Source organism: Rutidosis leptorrhynchoides, chromosome 3 (genome assembly GCF_046630445.1).
Source record: "Rutidosis leptorrhynchoides isolate AG116_Rl617_1_P2 chromosome 3, CSIRO_AGI_Rlap_v1, whole genome shotgun sequence".
In the NCBI taxonomy this organism is placed as follows: Eukaryota; Viridiplantae; Streptophyta; class Magnoliopsida; order Asterales; family Asteraceae; genus Rutidosis; species Rutidosis leptorrhynchoides.
The window spans coordinates 296,464,677-296,483,022 of record NC_092335.1 but is presented as its reverse complement, the minus strand read 5'-3'; the positions used below and the strand labels follow the sequence as shown (position 1 = coordinate 296,483,022).

The 18,346-nt window shown below is 36.3% G+C and overlaps 1 protein-coding gene across 1 annotated transcript; it reads right to left on the bottom strand.

Annotated features, from left to right (window-relative positions):
* Nucleotides 1-14,985: 14,985 nt before the first annotated feature.
* Nucleotides 14,986-16,011, bottom strand: LOC139901041 (uncharacterized). Its single transcript, XM_071883782.1, has 2 exons — nt 15,910-16,011; nt 14,986-15,330 (listed from the first exon to the last, which is right to left on the bottom strand). The coding sequence occupies exons 1-2, from the start codon at nt 16,009-16,011 to the stop codon at nt 14,986-14,988; spliced, it is 447 nt and encodes a 148-aa protein (XP_071739883.1).
* Between the last annotated feature and the right edge of the window lie 2,335 nt (nt 16,012-18,346).

The following is an 18,346-nucleotide window of genomic DNA, read 5'->3' as shown; positions in this document are numbered from 1 at the left end:
ACCACAAACATCACAGAGCAAGAAACTCAAACAAAGCACTCCTTTATACGATAATCTGATCACATCAGATTGTGAAGGAGATCAACAAACTGGAATAACGCAATCATCTTTGATTCATGCCAGTTTTTATAATATTTATTGTTGCTATTATAATAATCACATGGTTTTGCAGGAGGCTCGCCTTTCAATCCAGTTTTTCCTAGCCCTGATTCCGCGGCACAAATCACAGAACTGTTCCACACTCCCCCTGACTCTTATGGGGTGCGGATTGATGGCCTATCAGGATATACTTATGCATCAGCTGGCACTGCTCTGGATCAGCGCCAACAAATGAAGTTAGCAATCCCCGGCGAGCTTTGCCGTGAATTCTCCAAACTTTCTGCGCTTGATGCGCACAACAGTTTTATTCAAAACTTCTACATGTGCTTCAACTCGGCGTACGATATGATATGCCGGCAAGAAAAAAATTTCAATGTGCTTGGAGCTGAACAGCAGAAGTACAATGCTGAGAGAATCAAGGCTGAAAACAGCGAGAAACGCTGTATTGATCTCTCCTATGAGCTCACCGCGGCTAAAACCGTGGTGGATGAATTGAAGCTACAGGTATCTACTGCAGCTAACAAACAAAAGAATTTTGAAACCACAATCTCTTCATTGCAAGAGGAGGTTTCAAGGCTTACTGCAGAGAGAGACACCGCTGTGGCCGCAGCTGTAGTGACCCGAACTTTTCCATGTTTATATATATTAATTGAGATTGATATTTACATGATTAAATGTTTCTAACATGTTAAGCAATCAAACTTGTTAAGACTTGATTAATTGAAATAGGTTTCATATAGACAATTGACCACCCAAGTTGACCGGTGATTCACGAACGTTAAAACTTGTAAAAACTATATGATGACATATATATGGTTATATATATAGTTAACATGATATTATGATAAGTAAACATATCATTAAGTATATTAACAATGAACTACATATGTAAAAACAAGACTACTAACTTAATGATTTTGAAACGAGACATATATGTAACGATTATCGTTGTAACGACATTTAATGTATATATATCATATTAAGAGATATTCGTACATCATAATATCATGATAATATAATAATTTAAAATCTCTTTTGATATTATAAACATTGGGTTAACAACATTTAACAAGATCGTTAACCTAAAGGTTTCAAAACAATATTTACATGTAACGACTAACGATGACTTAACGACTCAGTTAAAATGTATATACATGTAGTGTTTTAATATGTATTCATACACTTTTGAAAGACTTCAAGACACTTATCAAAATACTTCTACTTAACAAAAATGCTTACAATTACATCCTCGTTCAGTTTCATCAACAATTCTACTCGTATGCACCCGTATTCGTACTCGTCCAATACACAGCTTTTAGATGTATGTACTATTGGTATATACACTCCAATGATCAGCTCTTAGCAGCCCATGTGAGTCACCTAACACATGTGGGAACCATCATTTGGCAACTAGCATGAAATATCTCATAAAATTACAAAAATATGAGTAATCATTCATGACTTATTTACATGAAAACAAAATAACATATCCTTTATATCTAATCCATACACCAACGACCAAAAACACCTACAAACACTTTCATTCTTCAATTTTCTTCATCTAATTGATCTCTCTCAAGTTCTATCTTCAAGTTCTAAGTGTTCTTCATATATTCTACAAGTTCTAGTTACATAAAATCAAGAATACTTTCAAGTTTGCTAGCTCACTTCCAATCTTGTAAGGTGATCATCCAACCTCTAGAAATCTTTGTTTATTACAGTAGGTTATCATTCTAATACAAGGTAATAATCATATTCAAACTTTGGTTCAATTTCTATAACTATAACAATCTTATTTTAAGTGATGATCTTACTTGAACTTGTTTTCGTGTCATGATTCTGCTTCAAGAACTTCGAGCCATCCAAGGATCCATTGAAGCTAGATCCATTTTTCTCTTTTCCAGTAGGTTTATCCAAGGAACTTAAGGTAGTAATGATGTTCATAACATCATTCGATTCATACATATAAAGCTATCTTATTCGAAGGTTTAAACTTGTAATCACTAGAACATAGTTTAGTAAATTCTAAACTTGTTCGCAAACAAAAGTTAATCCTTCTAACTTGACTTTTAAAATCAACTAAACACATGTTCTATATCTATATGATATGCTAACTTAATGATTTAAAACCTGAAAACACGAAAAACACCGTAAAACCGGATTTACGCCGTCGTAGTAACACCGCGGGCTGTTTTGGGTTAGTTAATTAAAAACTATGATAAACTTTGATTTAAAAGTTGTTATTCTGAGAAAATGATTTTTATTATGAACATGAAACTATATCCAAAAATTATGGTTAAACTCAAAGTGGAAGTATGTTTTCTAAAATGGTCATCTAGACGTCGTTCTTTCGACTGAAATGACTACCTTTATAAAAACGACTTGTAACTTATTTTTCCGACTATAAACCTATACTTTTTCTGTTTAGATTCATAAAATAGAGTTCAATATGAAACCATAGCAATTTGATTCACTCAAAACGGATTTAAAATGAAGAAGTTATGGGTAAAACAAGATTGGATAATTTTTCTCATTTTAGCTACGTGAAAATTGGTAACAAATCTATTCCAACCATAACTTAATCAACTTGTATTGTATATTATGTAATCTTGAGATACCATAGACACGTATACAATGTTTCGACCTATCATGTCGACACATCTATATATATTTCGGAACAACCATAGACACTCTATATGTGAATGTTGGAGTTAGCTATACAGGGTTGAGGTTGATTCCAAAATATATATAGTTTGAGTTGTGATCAATACTGAGATACGTATACACTGGGTCGTGGATTGATTCAAGATAATATTTATCGATTTAGTTCTGTACATCTAACTGTGGACAACTAGTTGTAGGTTACTAACGAGGACAGCTGACTTAATAAACTTAAAACATCAAAATATATTAAAAGTGTTGTAAATATATTTTGAACATACTTTGATATATATGTATATATTGTTATAGGTTCGTGAATCAACCAGTGGCCAAGTCTTACTTCCCGACGAAGTAAAAATCTGTGAAAGTGAGTTATAGTCCCACTTTTAAAATCTAATATTTTTGGGATGAGAATACATGCAGGTTTTATAAATGATTTACAAAATAGACACAAGTACATGAAACTACATTCTATGGTTGAATTATCGAAATCGAATATGCCCCTTTTTATTAAGTCTGGTAATCTAAGAATTTGGGAACAGACACCCTAATTGACGCGAATCCTAAAGATAGATCTATTGGGCTTAACAAACCCCATCCAAAGTACCGGATGCTTTAGTACTTTGAAATTTATATCATATCCGAAGGGTGTCCCGGAATGATGGGGATATTCTTATATATGCATCTTGTTAATGTCGGTTACCAGGTGTTCACCATATGAATGATTTTTATCTCTATGTATGGGATGTGTATTGAAATATGAAATCTTGTGGTCTATTATTATGATTTGATATATATAGGTTAAACCTATAACTCACCAACATTTTTGTTGACGTTTTAAGCATGTTTATTCTCAGGTGATTATTAAGAGCTTCCGCTGTCGCATACTTAAATAAGGACGAGATTTGGAGTCCATGCTTGTATGATATTGTGTAAAAACTGCATTCAAGAAACTTATTTTGTTGTAACATATTTGTATTGTAAACCATTATGTAATGGTCGTGTGTAAACAGGATATTTTAGATTATCATTATTTGATAATCTACGTAAAGCTTTTTAAACCTTTATTGATGAAATAAAGGTTATGGTTTGTTTTAAAATGAATGCAGTCTTTGAAAAACGTCTCATATAGAGGTCAAAACCTCGCAACGAAATCAATTAATATGGAACGTTTTTAATCAATAAGAAAGGGACATTTCAGTTGGTATCAGAGCGTTGGTCTTAGAGAACCAGAATTTTGCATTAGTGTGTCTTATCGAGTTTGTTAGGATGCATTAGTGAGTCTGGACTTCGACCGTGTTTACTTGAAAAATGATTGCTTAACAAATTTTGTTGGAAACTATATATTTTTAACATGTGAATATTATGTGATATATTAATCTCTTAACGCGTTTGATATTATGTGATAGATGTCTAGCTCTAGAACAAGTCCCATTGACTCACCTAATAATAATGAAGAGTCAAATGTAAATTGGAATGATTCGTGGACTGATTCACAAGTTCCCGAAGAGGAACCGGAAGAAGAGTCGGAACCGGAAGAAGAATCGGAACCGGAAGAAGAATCGGAACCGGATGAAGAAATAGAACCGGTGGGGGAAATAATAAAACGGTTAAGTAAAAGAAAATCCTCAACCAACCGACCAAGGTTAATTATGGTCAATGGTGTTTCCGCCAAGGAAGCAAAATATTGGGAGGATTACCAATTCTCTGATGAATCGGATTCCGACGAGAATTCCGATGATGTTATAGAAATTACCCAAACTGAATTTAAAAAGGCAAAAGAAAATAATAAGGGAAAGGGCATAAAAATAGAGAAATCTAATTCCAACCCCGATGAACTTTATATGTATCGTCAACCCCCGAAGTCCTTAAGTTGTAACAATGACCCGGGAACCTCTAAACCACCAGGTTTTTCTAAACCAATGTGGATCACGACGGCTCGTATTAGGGGAACATCATATATCCCTAGAAACTTGGCAAAACGAACTAAAACAGAAGAAGAAGAAACAAGCGAGTCGGAATAAGATAGTTGTATTCGTGTGGTGTAATATATGTAATATAGTGTGCTTATGCTTTATGATATATGTAAAAATTGCTTGTATTAATAAGTATTTTTTTTTATGAATCTAACTCTTGTCTATTTTACAGTATAAAAACATAAAATGGATAGACAACCCAATATTTTAAGAGACCTACCCGGAGACATGATTGATGAAATCTTGTCTAGAGTCGGTCAGAATTCTTCGGCACAACTATTTAAGGCGAGATCAGTTTGTAAGACATTCGAAGAACGTTCCAAGAATGTCTTGGTTTATAAGAGACTTTCATTTGAAAGATGGGGGATATCACATTGGGAAACCAATAAGTTACGATGTGTTTACTTTGACGCATATATTGCGGGGAACCCAAATGCTATTTTACGCAATGGGTTAAGAAATTATTTTGACTCAGTATATCCGAATATAGGACTTCGTGATTTAGAAAAAGTGGCTAACATGCAACATAAAGAAGCATGTTATGCTTACGGGTTAGTAATGTTCGCTTCTCACCAAAGTGAGAACAAGAACATCGGGCTACAACTATTAAACAAAACGTTTCCACAAGTGACGGAGTCGGTAATTGGGGTAAGAAATGAGGTTTTTAGATTATTACGGGACTGTTGGACATTACGTAACCCTCGTCCCTTTGATGACGTTACAACACGCTGTCTTATCAACGGCCATAACGGTTATGTTCCACAAGACCAAGGATGGGAAGTAGTCCTAGTAAAACCAGAATGCATGACTTGTTTCTGGACGTATGAATTACGTGTCTTTATTACCTTTGCTGAACGACTTGTGTACTAGCTAGAATTATCTTCACAACTATCTTGTATCAAAGTTATTGTGTGCTATATTTCATGCTTTATGTAAAATAAGCGGTATTGTAAGTTTGTAAAATATTGTATAAAAGTTTGAACGCGAAATATTATTATAATCAGTTTTTCATATAGAATTGTAGTAGTTGAATTGTATATTAACTACTAAGTATGAACTTAACGGGTAGGTACTACCCGAATTTAAACTTATAAAACGCTAATATGAAGAAAAAGCTTTTATAAATGAGTTCATATTATGCTACGAAATACTATTAACTACTCTTAATATTCTGTATGATTAACTTGTTCCATTTGACTATTTTGAAGGAAATGGCATCGACTACTTGACACACCGTGAATATGAATGAAGAGGAATTCCGTACTTTTCTAGCTTCAAACATAGCCGCAGTACAGGCTGCGCTACATACCAACAATAACCTTGGATCTGGCAGTACAGGAAATCGTGTAGGATGCACCTACAAAGAATTCACTGCCTGCAAACCTTTGGAATTTGATGGAACCGAAGGACCGATCGGATTGAAACGGTGGACCGAGAAGGTCGAATCGATGTTTGCCATAAGTAAGTGTACTGAAGAGGACAAAGTGAAGTACGCTACGCATACCTTCACAGGTTCTGCGTTAACATGGTGGAATACCTATCTAGAGCAAGTGGGACAAGACGATGCGTACGCACTACCGTGGTCAGCATTCAAGCACTTGATGAACGAGAAGTACCGTCCCAGAACCGAGGTCAATAAGCTCAAGACAGAACTTAGAGGGTTACGAACCCAAGGATTTGATATTACCACGTACGAAAGACGATTCACAGAATTGTGCCTATTGTGTCCGGGAGCATTCGAAGATGAGGAAGAGAAGATCGATGCGTTTGTGAAAGGATTACCGGAAAGAATCCAAGAAGATATAAGTTCACACGAGCCCGCCTCCATACAACAGGCATGTAGAATAGCTCACAAACTAGTGAACCAGATTGAAGAAAGAATTAAAGAACAGGCTACTGAAGAGGCCAATGTGAAGCAAGTCAAAAGAAAGTGGGAGGAAAACGGTGATAAGAATCACCAATATAACAACAATAGCAATTACAACAATAATCGCAACAATTATCCCAACAATCGCAACTACAACAAACGGCCCAACAACAACAACAGCAACTACAACAATCATCCCAACAACAATAATAACCGCAACAACAACAACAATCAGAAGCAGCTATGCCAAAGGTGTGAAAAGAATCACTCGGGGTTCTGCACCAAATTTTGCAACAAGTGTAAAAGAAATGGTCATAGCGCGGCGAAGTGTGAGGTCTACGGACCAGGGGTTAATAGAACGAAAGGAACAAATGGTGTCGGAACGAGTAATGGCGGAGCAAGTAGTGTCGGAGCAAGTTATGCCGATGTAGTTTGTTATAAATGTGGAAAACCGGGCCACATTATTAGAAATTGCCCGAACCAGGAGAACACGAATGGACAAGGCCGCGGAAGAGTTTTCAATATTAATGCGGCAGAGGCACAGGAAGACCCGGAGCTTGTTACGGGTACGTTTCTTATTGACAATAAATCTGCTTACGTTTTATTTGATTCGGGTGCGGATAGAAGCTATATGAGTAGAGATTTTTGTGCTAAATTAAGTTCTCCATTGACGCCTTTGGATAGTAAATTTTTACTCGAATTAGCAAATGGTAAATTAATTTCAGCAGATAATATATGTCGGAATCGAGAAATTAAACTGGTTAACGAAACATTTAAGATTGATTTGATACCAGTAGAGTTAGGGAGTTTTGATGTGATAATCGGTATGGACTAGTTGAAAGAAGTGAAAGCAGAGATCGTTTGTTACAAAAATGCAATTCGCATTATACGAGAAAAAGGAAAACTCTTAATGGTGTACGGAGAAAAGGGCAACACGAAGCTACATCTTATTAGTAATTTGAAGGCACAAAAACTAATAAGAAAAGGTTGCTATGCTGTTCTAGCACACGTCGATAAAGTACAAACAGAAGAAAAGAGCATCAATGATGTTCCCATTGCAAAAGAATTTCCCGATGTATTTCCGAAAGAATTACCGGGATTACCCCCACATCGATCCGTTGAATTTCAAATAGATCTTGTACCAGGAGCTGCACCAATAGCTCGTGCTCCTTACAGACTCGCACCCAGCGAGATGAAAGAACTGCAAAGCCAATTACAAGAACTTTTAGAGCGTGGTTTCATTCGACCAAGCACATCACCGTGGGGAGCTCCTGTTTTGTTTGGCAAGAAGAAAGATGGTACATTCAGGTTGTGTATCGACTACCGAGAGTTGAAAAAACTTACCATCAAGAACCGCTACCCACTACCGAGAATCGACGACTTATTTGATCAACTACAAGGCTCGTCTGTTTATTCAAAGATTGACTTACGTTCCGGGTATCATCAAATACGGGTGAAAGAAGATGATATTCCAAAGACTGCTTTCAGAACACGTTACGGTCATTACGAGTTTATGGTCATGCCATTTGGTTTAACTAATGCACCAGCTGTGTTCATGGACCTTATGAACCGAGTGTGTGGACCATACCTTGACAAGTTTGTCATTGTTTTCATTGATGACATACTTATTTACTCAAAGAATGACCAAGAACACGGTGAACATTTGAGAAAGGTGTTAGAAGTATTGAGGAAGGAAGAATTGTACGCTAAGTTTTCAAAGTGTGCATTTTGGTTGGAAGAAGTTCAATTCCTCGGTCACATAGTGAACAAAGAAGGTATTAAGGTGGATCTGGCAAAGATAGAAACTGTTGAAAAGTGGGAAACCCCGAAAACTCCGAAACACATACGCCAGTTTTTAGGACTAGCTGGTTACTACAGAAGGTTCATCCAAGACTTTTCCAGAATAGCAAAACCCTTGACTGCATTAACGCATAAAGGGAAGAAATTTGAATGGAAGGATGAACAAGAGAAAGCGTTTCAGTTATTGAAGAAAAAGCTAACTACGACACCTATATTGTCATTGCCTGAAGGGAATGATGATTTTGTGATTTATTGTGACGCATCAAAGCAAGGTCTCGGTTGTGTATTAATGCAACGAACAAAGGTGATTGCTTATGCGTCTAGACAATTGAAGATTCACGAACAAAATTATACGACGCATGATTTGGAATTAGGCGCGGTTGTTTTTGCATTAAAGACTTGGAGGCACTACTTATATGGGGTCAAAAGTATTATATATACCGACCACAAAAGTCTTCAACACATATTTAATCAGAAACAACTGAATATGAGGCAGCGTAGGTGGATTGAATTGTTGAATGATTACGACTTTGAGATTCGTTACCACCCGGGAAAGGCAAATGTGGTAGCCGATGCCTTGAGCAGGAAGGACAGAGAACCCATTCGAGTAAAATCTATGAATATAATGATTCATAATAACCTTACTACTCAAATAAAGGAGGCGCAACAAGGAGTTTTAAAAGAGGGAAATTTAAAGGATGAAATACCCAAAGGATCGGAGAAGCATCTTAATATTCGGGAAGACGGAACCCGGTATAGGGCTGAAAGGATTTGGGTACCAAAATTTGGAGATATGAGAGAAATGGTACTTAGAGAAGCTCATAAAACCAGATACTCAATACATCCTGGAACGGGGAAGATGTACAAGGATATCAAGAAACATTTTTGGTTGCCGGGTATGAAAGCCGATGTTTCTAAATACGTAGGAGAATGTTTGACGTGTTCTAAGGTCAAAGCTGAGCATCAGAAACCATCAGGTCTACTTCAACAACCCGAAATCCCGGAATGGAAATGGGAAAACATTACCATGGATTTCATCACTAAATTGCCAAGGACTGCAAGTGGTTTTGATACTATTTGGGTAATAGTTGATCGTCTCACCAAATCAGCACACTTCCTGCCAATAAGAGAAGATGACAAGATGGAGAAGTTAGCACGACTGTATTTGAAGGAAGTCATCTCCAGACATGGAATACCAATCTCTATTATCTCTGATAGGGATGGCAGATTTATTTCAAGATTCTGGCAGACATTACAGCAAGCATTAGGAACTCGTCTAGACATGAGTACTGCCTATCATCCACAAACTGATGGGCAGAGCAAAAGGACGATACAAACGCTTGAAGACATGCTACGAGCATGTGTTATTGATTTCAGAAACAGTTGGGATCGACATCTACCATTAGCAGAATTTTCCTACAACAACAGCTACCATTCAAGCATTGAGATGGCGCCGTTTGAAGCACTTTATGGTAGAAAGTGCAGGTCTCCGATTTGTTGGAGTGAAGTGGGGGATAGACAGATTACGGGTCCGGAGATTATACAAGAAACTACCAAGAAGATCATCCAAATTCAACAACGGTTGAAAACCGCCCAAAGTCGACAAAAGAGCTACGCTGACATTAAAAGAAAAGATATAGAATTTGAAATTGGAGAGATGGTCATGCTTAAAGTTGCACCTTGGAAAGGCGTTGTTCGATTTGGTAAACGAGGGAAATTAAATCCAAGGTATATTGGACCATTCAAGATTATTGATCGTGTTGGACCAGTAGCTTACCGACTTGAGTTACCTCAACAACTCGCGGCTGTACATAACACTTTACACGTCTCGAATTTGAAGAAATGTTTTGCTAAAGAAGATCTCACTATTCCGTTAGATGAAATCCAAATCAACGAAAAACTTCAATTCATCGAAGAACCCGTCGAAATAATGGATCGTGAGGTTAAAAGACTTAAGCAAAACAAGATACCAATTGTTAAGGTTCGATGGAATGCTCGTAGAGGACCCGAGTTCACCTGGGAGCGTGAAGATCAGATGAAGAAGAAATACCCGCATCTATTTCCAGAAGATTCGTCAACACCTTCAACAGCTTAAAATTTCGGGACGAAATTTATTTAACGGGTAGGTACTGTAGTGACCCGAACTTTTCCATGTTTATATATATTAATTGAGATTGATATTTACATGATTAAATGTTTCTAACATGTTAAGCAATCAAACTTGTTAAGACTTGATTAATTGAAATAGGTTTCATATAGACAATTGACCACCCAAGTTGACCGGTGATTCACGAACGTTAAAACTTGTAAAAACTATATGATGACATATATATGGTTATATATATAGTTAACATGATATTATGATAAGTAAACATATCATTAAGTATATTAACAATGAACTACATATGTAAAAACAAGACTACTAACTTAATGATTTTGAAACGAGACATATATGTAACGATTATCGTTGTAACGACATTTAATGTATATATATATCATATTAAGAGATATTCGTACATCATAATATCATGATAATATAATAATTTAAAATCTCTTTTGATATTATAAACATTGGGTTAACAACATTTAACAAGATCGTTAACCTAAAGGTTTCAAAACAATATTTACATGTAACGACTAACGATGACTTAACGACTCAGTTAAAATGTATATACATGTAGTGTTTTAATATGTATTCATACACTTTTGAAAGACTTCAAGACACTTATCAAAATACTTCTACTTAACAAAAATGCTTACAATTACATCCTCGTTCAGTTTCATCAACAATTCTACTCGTATGCACCCGTATTCGTACTCGTACAATACACAGCTTTTAGATGTATGTACTATTGGTATATACACTCCAATGATCAGCTCTTAGCAGCCCATGTGAGTCACCTAACACATGTGGGAACCATCATTTGGCAACTAGCATGAAATATCTCATAAAATTACAAAAATATGAGTAATCATTCATGACTTATTTACATGAAAACAAAATAACATATCCTTTATATCTAATCCATACACCAACGACCAAAAACACCTACAAAAACTTTCATTCTTCAATTTTCTTCATCTAATTGATCTCTCTCAAGTTCTATCTTCAAGTTCTAAGTGTTCTTCATATATTCTACAAGTTCTAGTTACATAAAATCAAGAATACTTTCAAGTTTGCTAGCTCACTTCCAATCTTGTAAGGTGATCATCCAACCTCTAGAAATCTTTGTTTATTACAGTAGGTTATCATTCTAATACAAGGTAATAATCATATTCAAACTTTGGTTCAATTTCTATAACTATAACAATCTTATTTTAAGTGATGATCTTACTTGAACTTGTTTTCGTGTCATGATTCTGCTTCAAGAACTTCGAGCCATCCAAGGATCCATTGAAGCTAGATCCATTTTTCTCTTTTCCAGTAGGTTTATCCAAGGAACTTAAGGTAGTAATGATGTTCATAACATCATTCGATTCATACATATAAAGCTATCTTATTCGAAGGTTTAAACTTGTAATCACTAGAACATAGTTTAGTAAATTCTAAACTTGTTCGCAAACAAAAGTTAATCCTTCTAACTTGACTTTTAAAATCAACTAAACACATGTTCTATATCTATATGATATGCTAACTTAATGATTTAAAACCTGAAAACACGAAAAACACCGTAAAACCGGATTTACGCCGTCGTAGTAACACCGCGGGCTGTTTTGGGTTAGTTAATTAAAAACTATGATAAACTTTGATTTAAAAGTTGTTATTCTGAGAAAATGATTTTTATTATGAACATGAAACTATATCCAAAAATTATGGTTAAACTCAAAGTGGAAGTATGTTTTCTAAAATGGTCATCTAGACGTCGTTCTTTCAACTGAAATGACTACCTTTATAAAAACGACTTGTAACTTATTTTTCCGACTATAAACCTATACTTTTTCTGTTTAGATTCATAAAATAGAGTTCAATATGAAACCATAGCAATTTGATTCACTCAAAACGGATTTAAAATGAAGAAGTTATGGGTAAAACAAGATTGGATAATTTTTCTCATTTTAGCTACGTGAAAATTGGTAACAAATCTATTCCAACCATAACTTAATCAACTTGTATTGTATATTATGTAATCTTGAGATACCATAGACACGTATACAATGTTTCGACCTATCATGTCGACACATCTATATATATTTCGGAACAACCATAGACACTCTATATGTGAATGTTGGAGTTAGCTATACAGGGTTGAGGTTGATTCCAAAATATATATAGTTTGAGTTGTGATCAATACTGAGATACGTATACACTGGGTCGTGGATTGATTCAAGATAATATTTATCGATTTAGTTCTGTACATCTAACTGTGGACAACTAGTTGTAGGTTACTAACGAGGACAGCTGACTTAATAAACTTAAAACATCAAAATATATTAAAAGTGTTGTAAATATATTTTGAACATACTTTGATATATATGTATATATTGTTATAGGTTCGTGAATCAACCAGTGGCCAAGTCTTACTTCCCGACGAAGTAAAAATCTGTGAAAGTGAGTTATAGTCCCACTTTTAAAATCTAATATTTTTGGGATGAGAATACATGCAGGTTTTATAAATGATTTACAAAATAGACACAAGTACATGAAACTACATTCTATGGTTGAATTATCGAAATCGAATATGCCCCTTTTTATTAAGTCTGGTAATCTAAGAATTTGGGAACAGACACCCTAATTGACGCGAATCCTAAAGATAGATCTATTGGGCTTAACAAACCCCATCCAAAGTACCGGATGCTTTAGTACTTTGAAATTTATATCATATCCGAAGGGTGTCCCGGAATGATGGGGATATTCTTATATATGCATCTTGTTAATGTCGGTTACCAGGTGTTCACCATATGAATGATTTTTATCTCTATGTATGGGATGTGTATTGAAATATGAAATCTTGTGGTCTATTATTATGATTTGATATATATAGGTTAAACCTATAACTCACCAACATTTTTGTTGACGTTTTAAGCATGTTTATTCTCAGGTGATTATTAAGAGCTTCCGCTGTCGCATACTTAAATAAGGACGAGATTTGGAGTCCATGCTTGTATGATATTGTGTAAAAACTGCATTCAAGAAACTTATTTTGTTGTAACATATTTGTATTGTAAACCATTATGTAATGGTCGTGTGTAAACAGGATATTTTAGATTATCATTATTTGATAATCTACGTAAAGCTTTTTAAACCTTTATTGATGAAATAAAGGTTATGGTTTGTTTTAAAATGAATGCAGTCTTTGAAAAACGTCTCATATAGAGGTCAAAACCTCGCAACGAAATCAATTAATATGGAACGTTTTTAATCAATAAGAACGGGACATTTCAGCAGCAGCTTCCGCGAAGTTTGAGTTCACACAACTCCGCCAACACCTACCGGAGTTTGCTAAAAAGGTTCTCAATTCACGTCCCGTGAATGTTCTGTTTTCCACTTATGCAGCTGCCTTACGACTACGCGAGAGAGTAGAGTTTCTGGATGAAATTGCTCCACATTGCACCATACCAGATCCTCTGCCTCCCGCCATTGGAGATCGTGTTTGTTCACTTGCAGAGGCACGTGAAGCAGCTGCTACTGCACAAGCAAGCTTAGCGGATATTCCAATCGACAAAGTTACTGTAATAAGTCAACAAGATGATGCCACTTTAAAAGAAATCTTTGAGCTTGACTTATCTAAGCTAGAATAAAATATTGTAGAAATTAGCGCGCAGCTATCTCTGCTCCATTATCAATGAAACTTTATTTTTTCAAATTTATTCGCGAGTACTCTTTACTTATATAGCGCTTTATCAACAATATTCATAACACAAACTTGTCCTTTGCAATTTCCAACATATATTATTGTGCACATAATAAATGCGTACTTTTGCGAAACAATCTGTATGTGTATATGCTTATACGTTACGAATCTTCTAAGTCCGTCAAAACGATCCTTAGGTAATTAATCAGCATTGCGAAGCATCTAAGCATTGGCAAAATCAAATACATAGGATATAAAATTCCTTTCGCAAAAATTCGCATGCAAAAGTGGGCAATTTCATCACTTTGCTATTTAAACACTGTGAAATACTATATCATTATGAAACAAACTGTAAAACATTTCATAATAATTCACATTTAACAAATAAACTTTCCGCGTACTTTTACAAGTGTTTATTTTTAAAATTCCTACAAGCGTGATCAAGACTTGCAAAAAATTAAAAACAAAAACACCTAATAAGTATATCAGCCATATGCCTTAAATTCAATTTCGCCCATTGTTCATATATCCTTGATAGTTTTTCGCAAAGCTACGTGTAATATCGCTTTAACAAAACGGCATGCCAAGCATTAGGTAAAATTCGCCCTTCCATATCTGCGAGCTTATATGAACCTGCGGCATTAATTGCCACAATTTGATAAGGGCCTTCCCAATTAGGACCCAATTTGCCAAGCTTTTCTGCTCTGCTTGCTTCATTGCTTCGCATCACCCATTCACCTATAGAAAAAGACAAAGAACGCACTCTTTTGTTGTAATACTTAGCAATTTGCTACTTATTATTCGCTTCTATGATAGCAGCCATTAACCTCCGCTCCTCAATGAAATTCAGGTTTTCGCTCAACACAGCATCATTCGCTTCTTCTTCAAAGTTAACTCTTCTATGCGTTGGTACCAGAATTTCTGCGAGAACTACTACCTCAGAACCATATACCAAGCTAAAAGGTGTTTCCCCCGTGCTTTTCTTAAATGTTGTATGATGTGCCCATAACATATTGGGTAATTCATCTACCCAGCCAGTTCGCTTTTCGCACAACCTCTTTTTAATACCGCTTATTATATCGCAGTTGGTTACTTCGCATAAACCATTAGCTTGTGGATGCGCCACTGACATAAACTTTTGTACGATATTTAAATCAGTGCACCATGTCTTAAAAGGATCTTTCGCTATTTGAGCACCATTATCGCTAACCAATTCTCGCGGAATGCCAAATCGGCAAACAATGTATTCCCATACAAAATTTCGCACTTGTACACCAGTAATAGTGCGAACCGCCTTAGCTTCAACCCATTTGGTAAAGTAATCGATTGCGACAATCAGGAATTTAACATTGCCAGGCCCTGCAGGAAATGGCCCTACAATGTCAATAGCCCATTTATTAAACGGCCATGGTGAACTAACAGGAATCATATCATGCCGCGGCATTCTATTCTGCGGAGCATGCCTTTGGAAATTTTTACAACGTTTAACAATTTTCGCTACATCGCGGTATAGGGATGGCCAAAAGTATCCCATTCGCATAATTTTCGCGGCGATAGTTTTGTAGCCTGAATGCAGTGCACAAGTACCATTATGCACTTCTTCTATAATCATTTCTGCCTCAATTGGGCCAACACAACGCATCATTGGTCCACAATATGATTTGCGATATAAGATATCATCTTAAATGATATACATCGGTGCACGCTCTCTTACTAAACGAGCTTCACGATTATCATCTGGCAGAATATCACTGCGGATATAATGTAGAATTGGGTTCATCCAGTTTGGCTGTTCTTCTGTAACAGATGCGACCATTAAGTCACTATCTATTGATTTACTTGGTAATTCCTCAACCCATACATTTTTTTGAAAGTGCGAGAACGTTAAAGCAACCAATTTGCTCAACGCATCCGCCTTTTTGTTTTGGTTTCTTGGCACTTGTACGAGTTCGAAACGCTCAATGTCATTTCTTTCAATAGCTGCAAGTATTTCTGCATAGAGGGATCGTGTGCTTCAAAAGATCCATTAAACTGATTCGCTACTAACTGCGAATCTGTAAAGACACGCAGCTTAACAATATTCATTTTTCGCGTAATATTTAAGCCTGCGAGCAATGCTTCATATTCGGCCTCATTATTTGTCACATCAAAATTAAACCGCAATGCATATGTATGCTCCTCACCACATGGGCTTGCCAAAATCAAACCCGCGCTTGCACCTTCTGCGCACGAAGCGCCATCAGTAAACAAATCCCAAGTTTCACCGAGTAATGGTTTAGCGCGGTTCGCTCATTAATCACCTCTAACTCGCCAGACAGTTCAGCGAGATAATCCGCCATAACCTGACCTTTTTCAGCACTACGCGGAAGGTAAGATATTTGATAAGCACCTAATTCTACTGCCCACAATGCAAGTCTACCAGATATCTCTGGTTTGGTTAAGACTTGCTTGATTGGCATATTAGTTAATACATGCACTGGATGCCCTTGAAAATACCTTCATAGCCTTCGCGTTGTTAAAATAAACGCATACACAAACTTTTCAATCGGCGCATAGTTTATTTCACTTCCCGTAAGAGCTTTACTAACAAAATACACCGGCTTTTGTATTTTGTTCCTTTCCGCGATCAAAACTGAATCGAAAGCTTCGTTTGCCACTGAGATATAAAGATAAAGAATTTCGCCCTGAACTGGCGCTGTTAGTGTAGGCAAAGTTTTCCACAACTTTTTCATCTCTTGAAACGCGATTTCTGCTTCACTGGACCAAAAAAAATTCTTTTGCTTCAAGCACCCTTTTAGAGTTTTGAAAAATGGCAACTGCCTTTCGGCAGCTTTAGACAAGAAACGCGTTAATGCGGCTAGTTTTCCCGTCAAACTTTGCACTTCTTTAACCATTTTTGGCGCGGTCATATTTTCTATAGCCGCGAGATTTTTCGGATTAGCTTGAATACCTTGTTCTGTAACAAGATATCCCAAAAATTTTCCTTCAGTTTTGCCAAAGCTACATTTTAGTGGATTAAGCTTCATGTTTATTTTTCGCAGTTTGTCAAATGTTTCGCGCATATCTTCAATGATTCGCTCTTGCGTCGTGCTTTTGATGACTAAATCATCTACATAAGCTTCAAGATTACGCCTTATTTGTTTATCAAACGCGGTATCAATCAACCGTTGATATGTCGCACCCGCATTGATTAAACCGAAAGGCATCATTATATAGCAATATATGCCTTTGCCCGTATGAAATGCAGTTTTATCTGCGTCTTCTTGCGCCATAGGAATCTGATGATAACCTCTTGCCGCATCCAGAAAACATTTATATGGAAAAACATGTAAAGATTCCACTTTTAAATCAATTTCTGGAAGCGGATAGTTATCCTTGGGGCACGCTTTATTCAAATCTTTGTAATCAATACACATTCTCCAGGAACCATCAGGTTTTTTCACCAACACTGGATTTACAATCCATGATTGATATTGAGCTTCGCGTAGAATTCCAGCTCTCACCAATTTTGTTACTTCTTAGCATAGCCATTTTACACGATCTGGGGCCATGCCCCTTCGCTTTTGCACTACAGGCTTTAGAGCTAGATTTACATTGAGCCTGTGTTCCGCAATATGACGCGGAACACCAGTCATATCATTTTCGCACCAAGCAAAGACATCCATGTATTGGACAAGTAATTGCACGATTTATTTCCTAGTATCCGCACTAACATTGCGTCCTACTTTGATTTTCTGCTCTGGATATGCGGGATTAATTATTTCCATAGTATCTGCATCATCAACAGAGTCCTGCCCGGCAATTTTTACGTTAACAGCCGCACAAATAGGCATTATGCTCATTGAACATATTGTGGCAACCCCTTTATATGTTGGAAACTTAATCATGCCATGAATTGTGGACGGAACAATTTCAAATTTACTTATAGCGATTCTTCCCAGCAGCATGTTATAACGAGATGAGGCTCGCATAACATAAAAATCTAACCGCGCTTGTCGCACCAAAGCATCATCATTTACATCAGCCAGCTCGACGTTTAATGGCAAAACACCTATACGTAATGAGGATTCTCCTGCAAAACTGGTTAATGAAACCGCGGTTGTTTGCAGGTACGTTTTAATACTTTCTGGCAGTTGAGCGAAACATTGTTC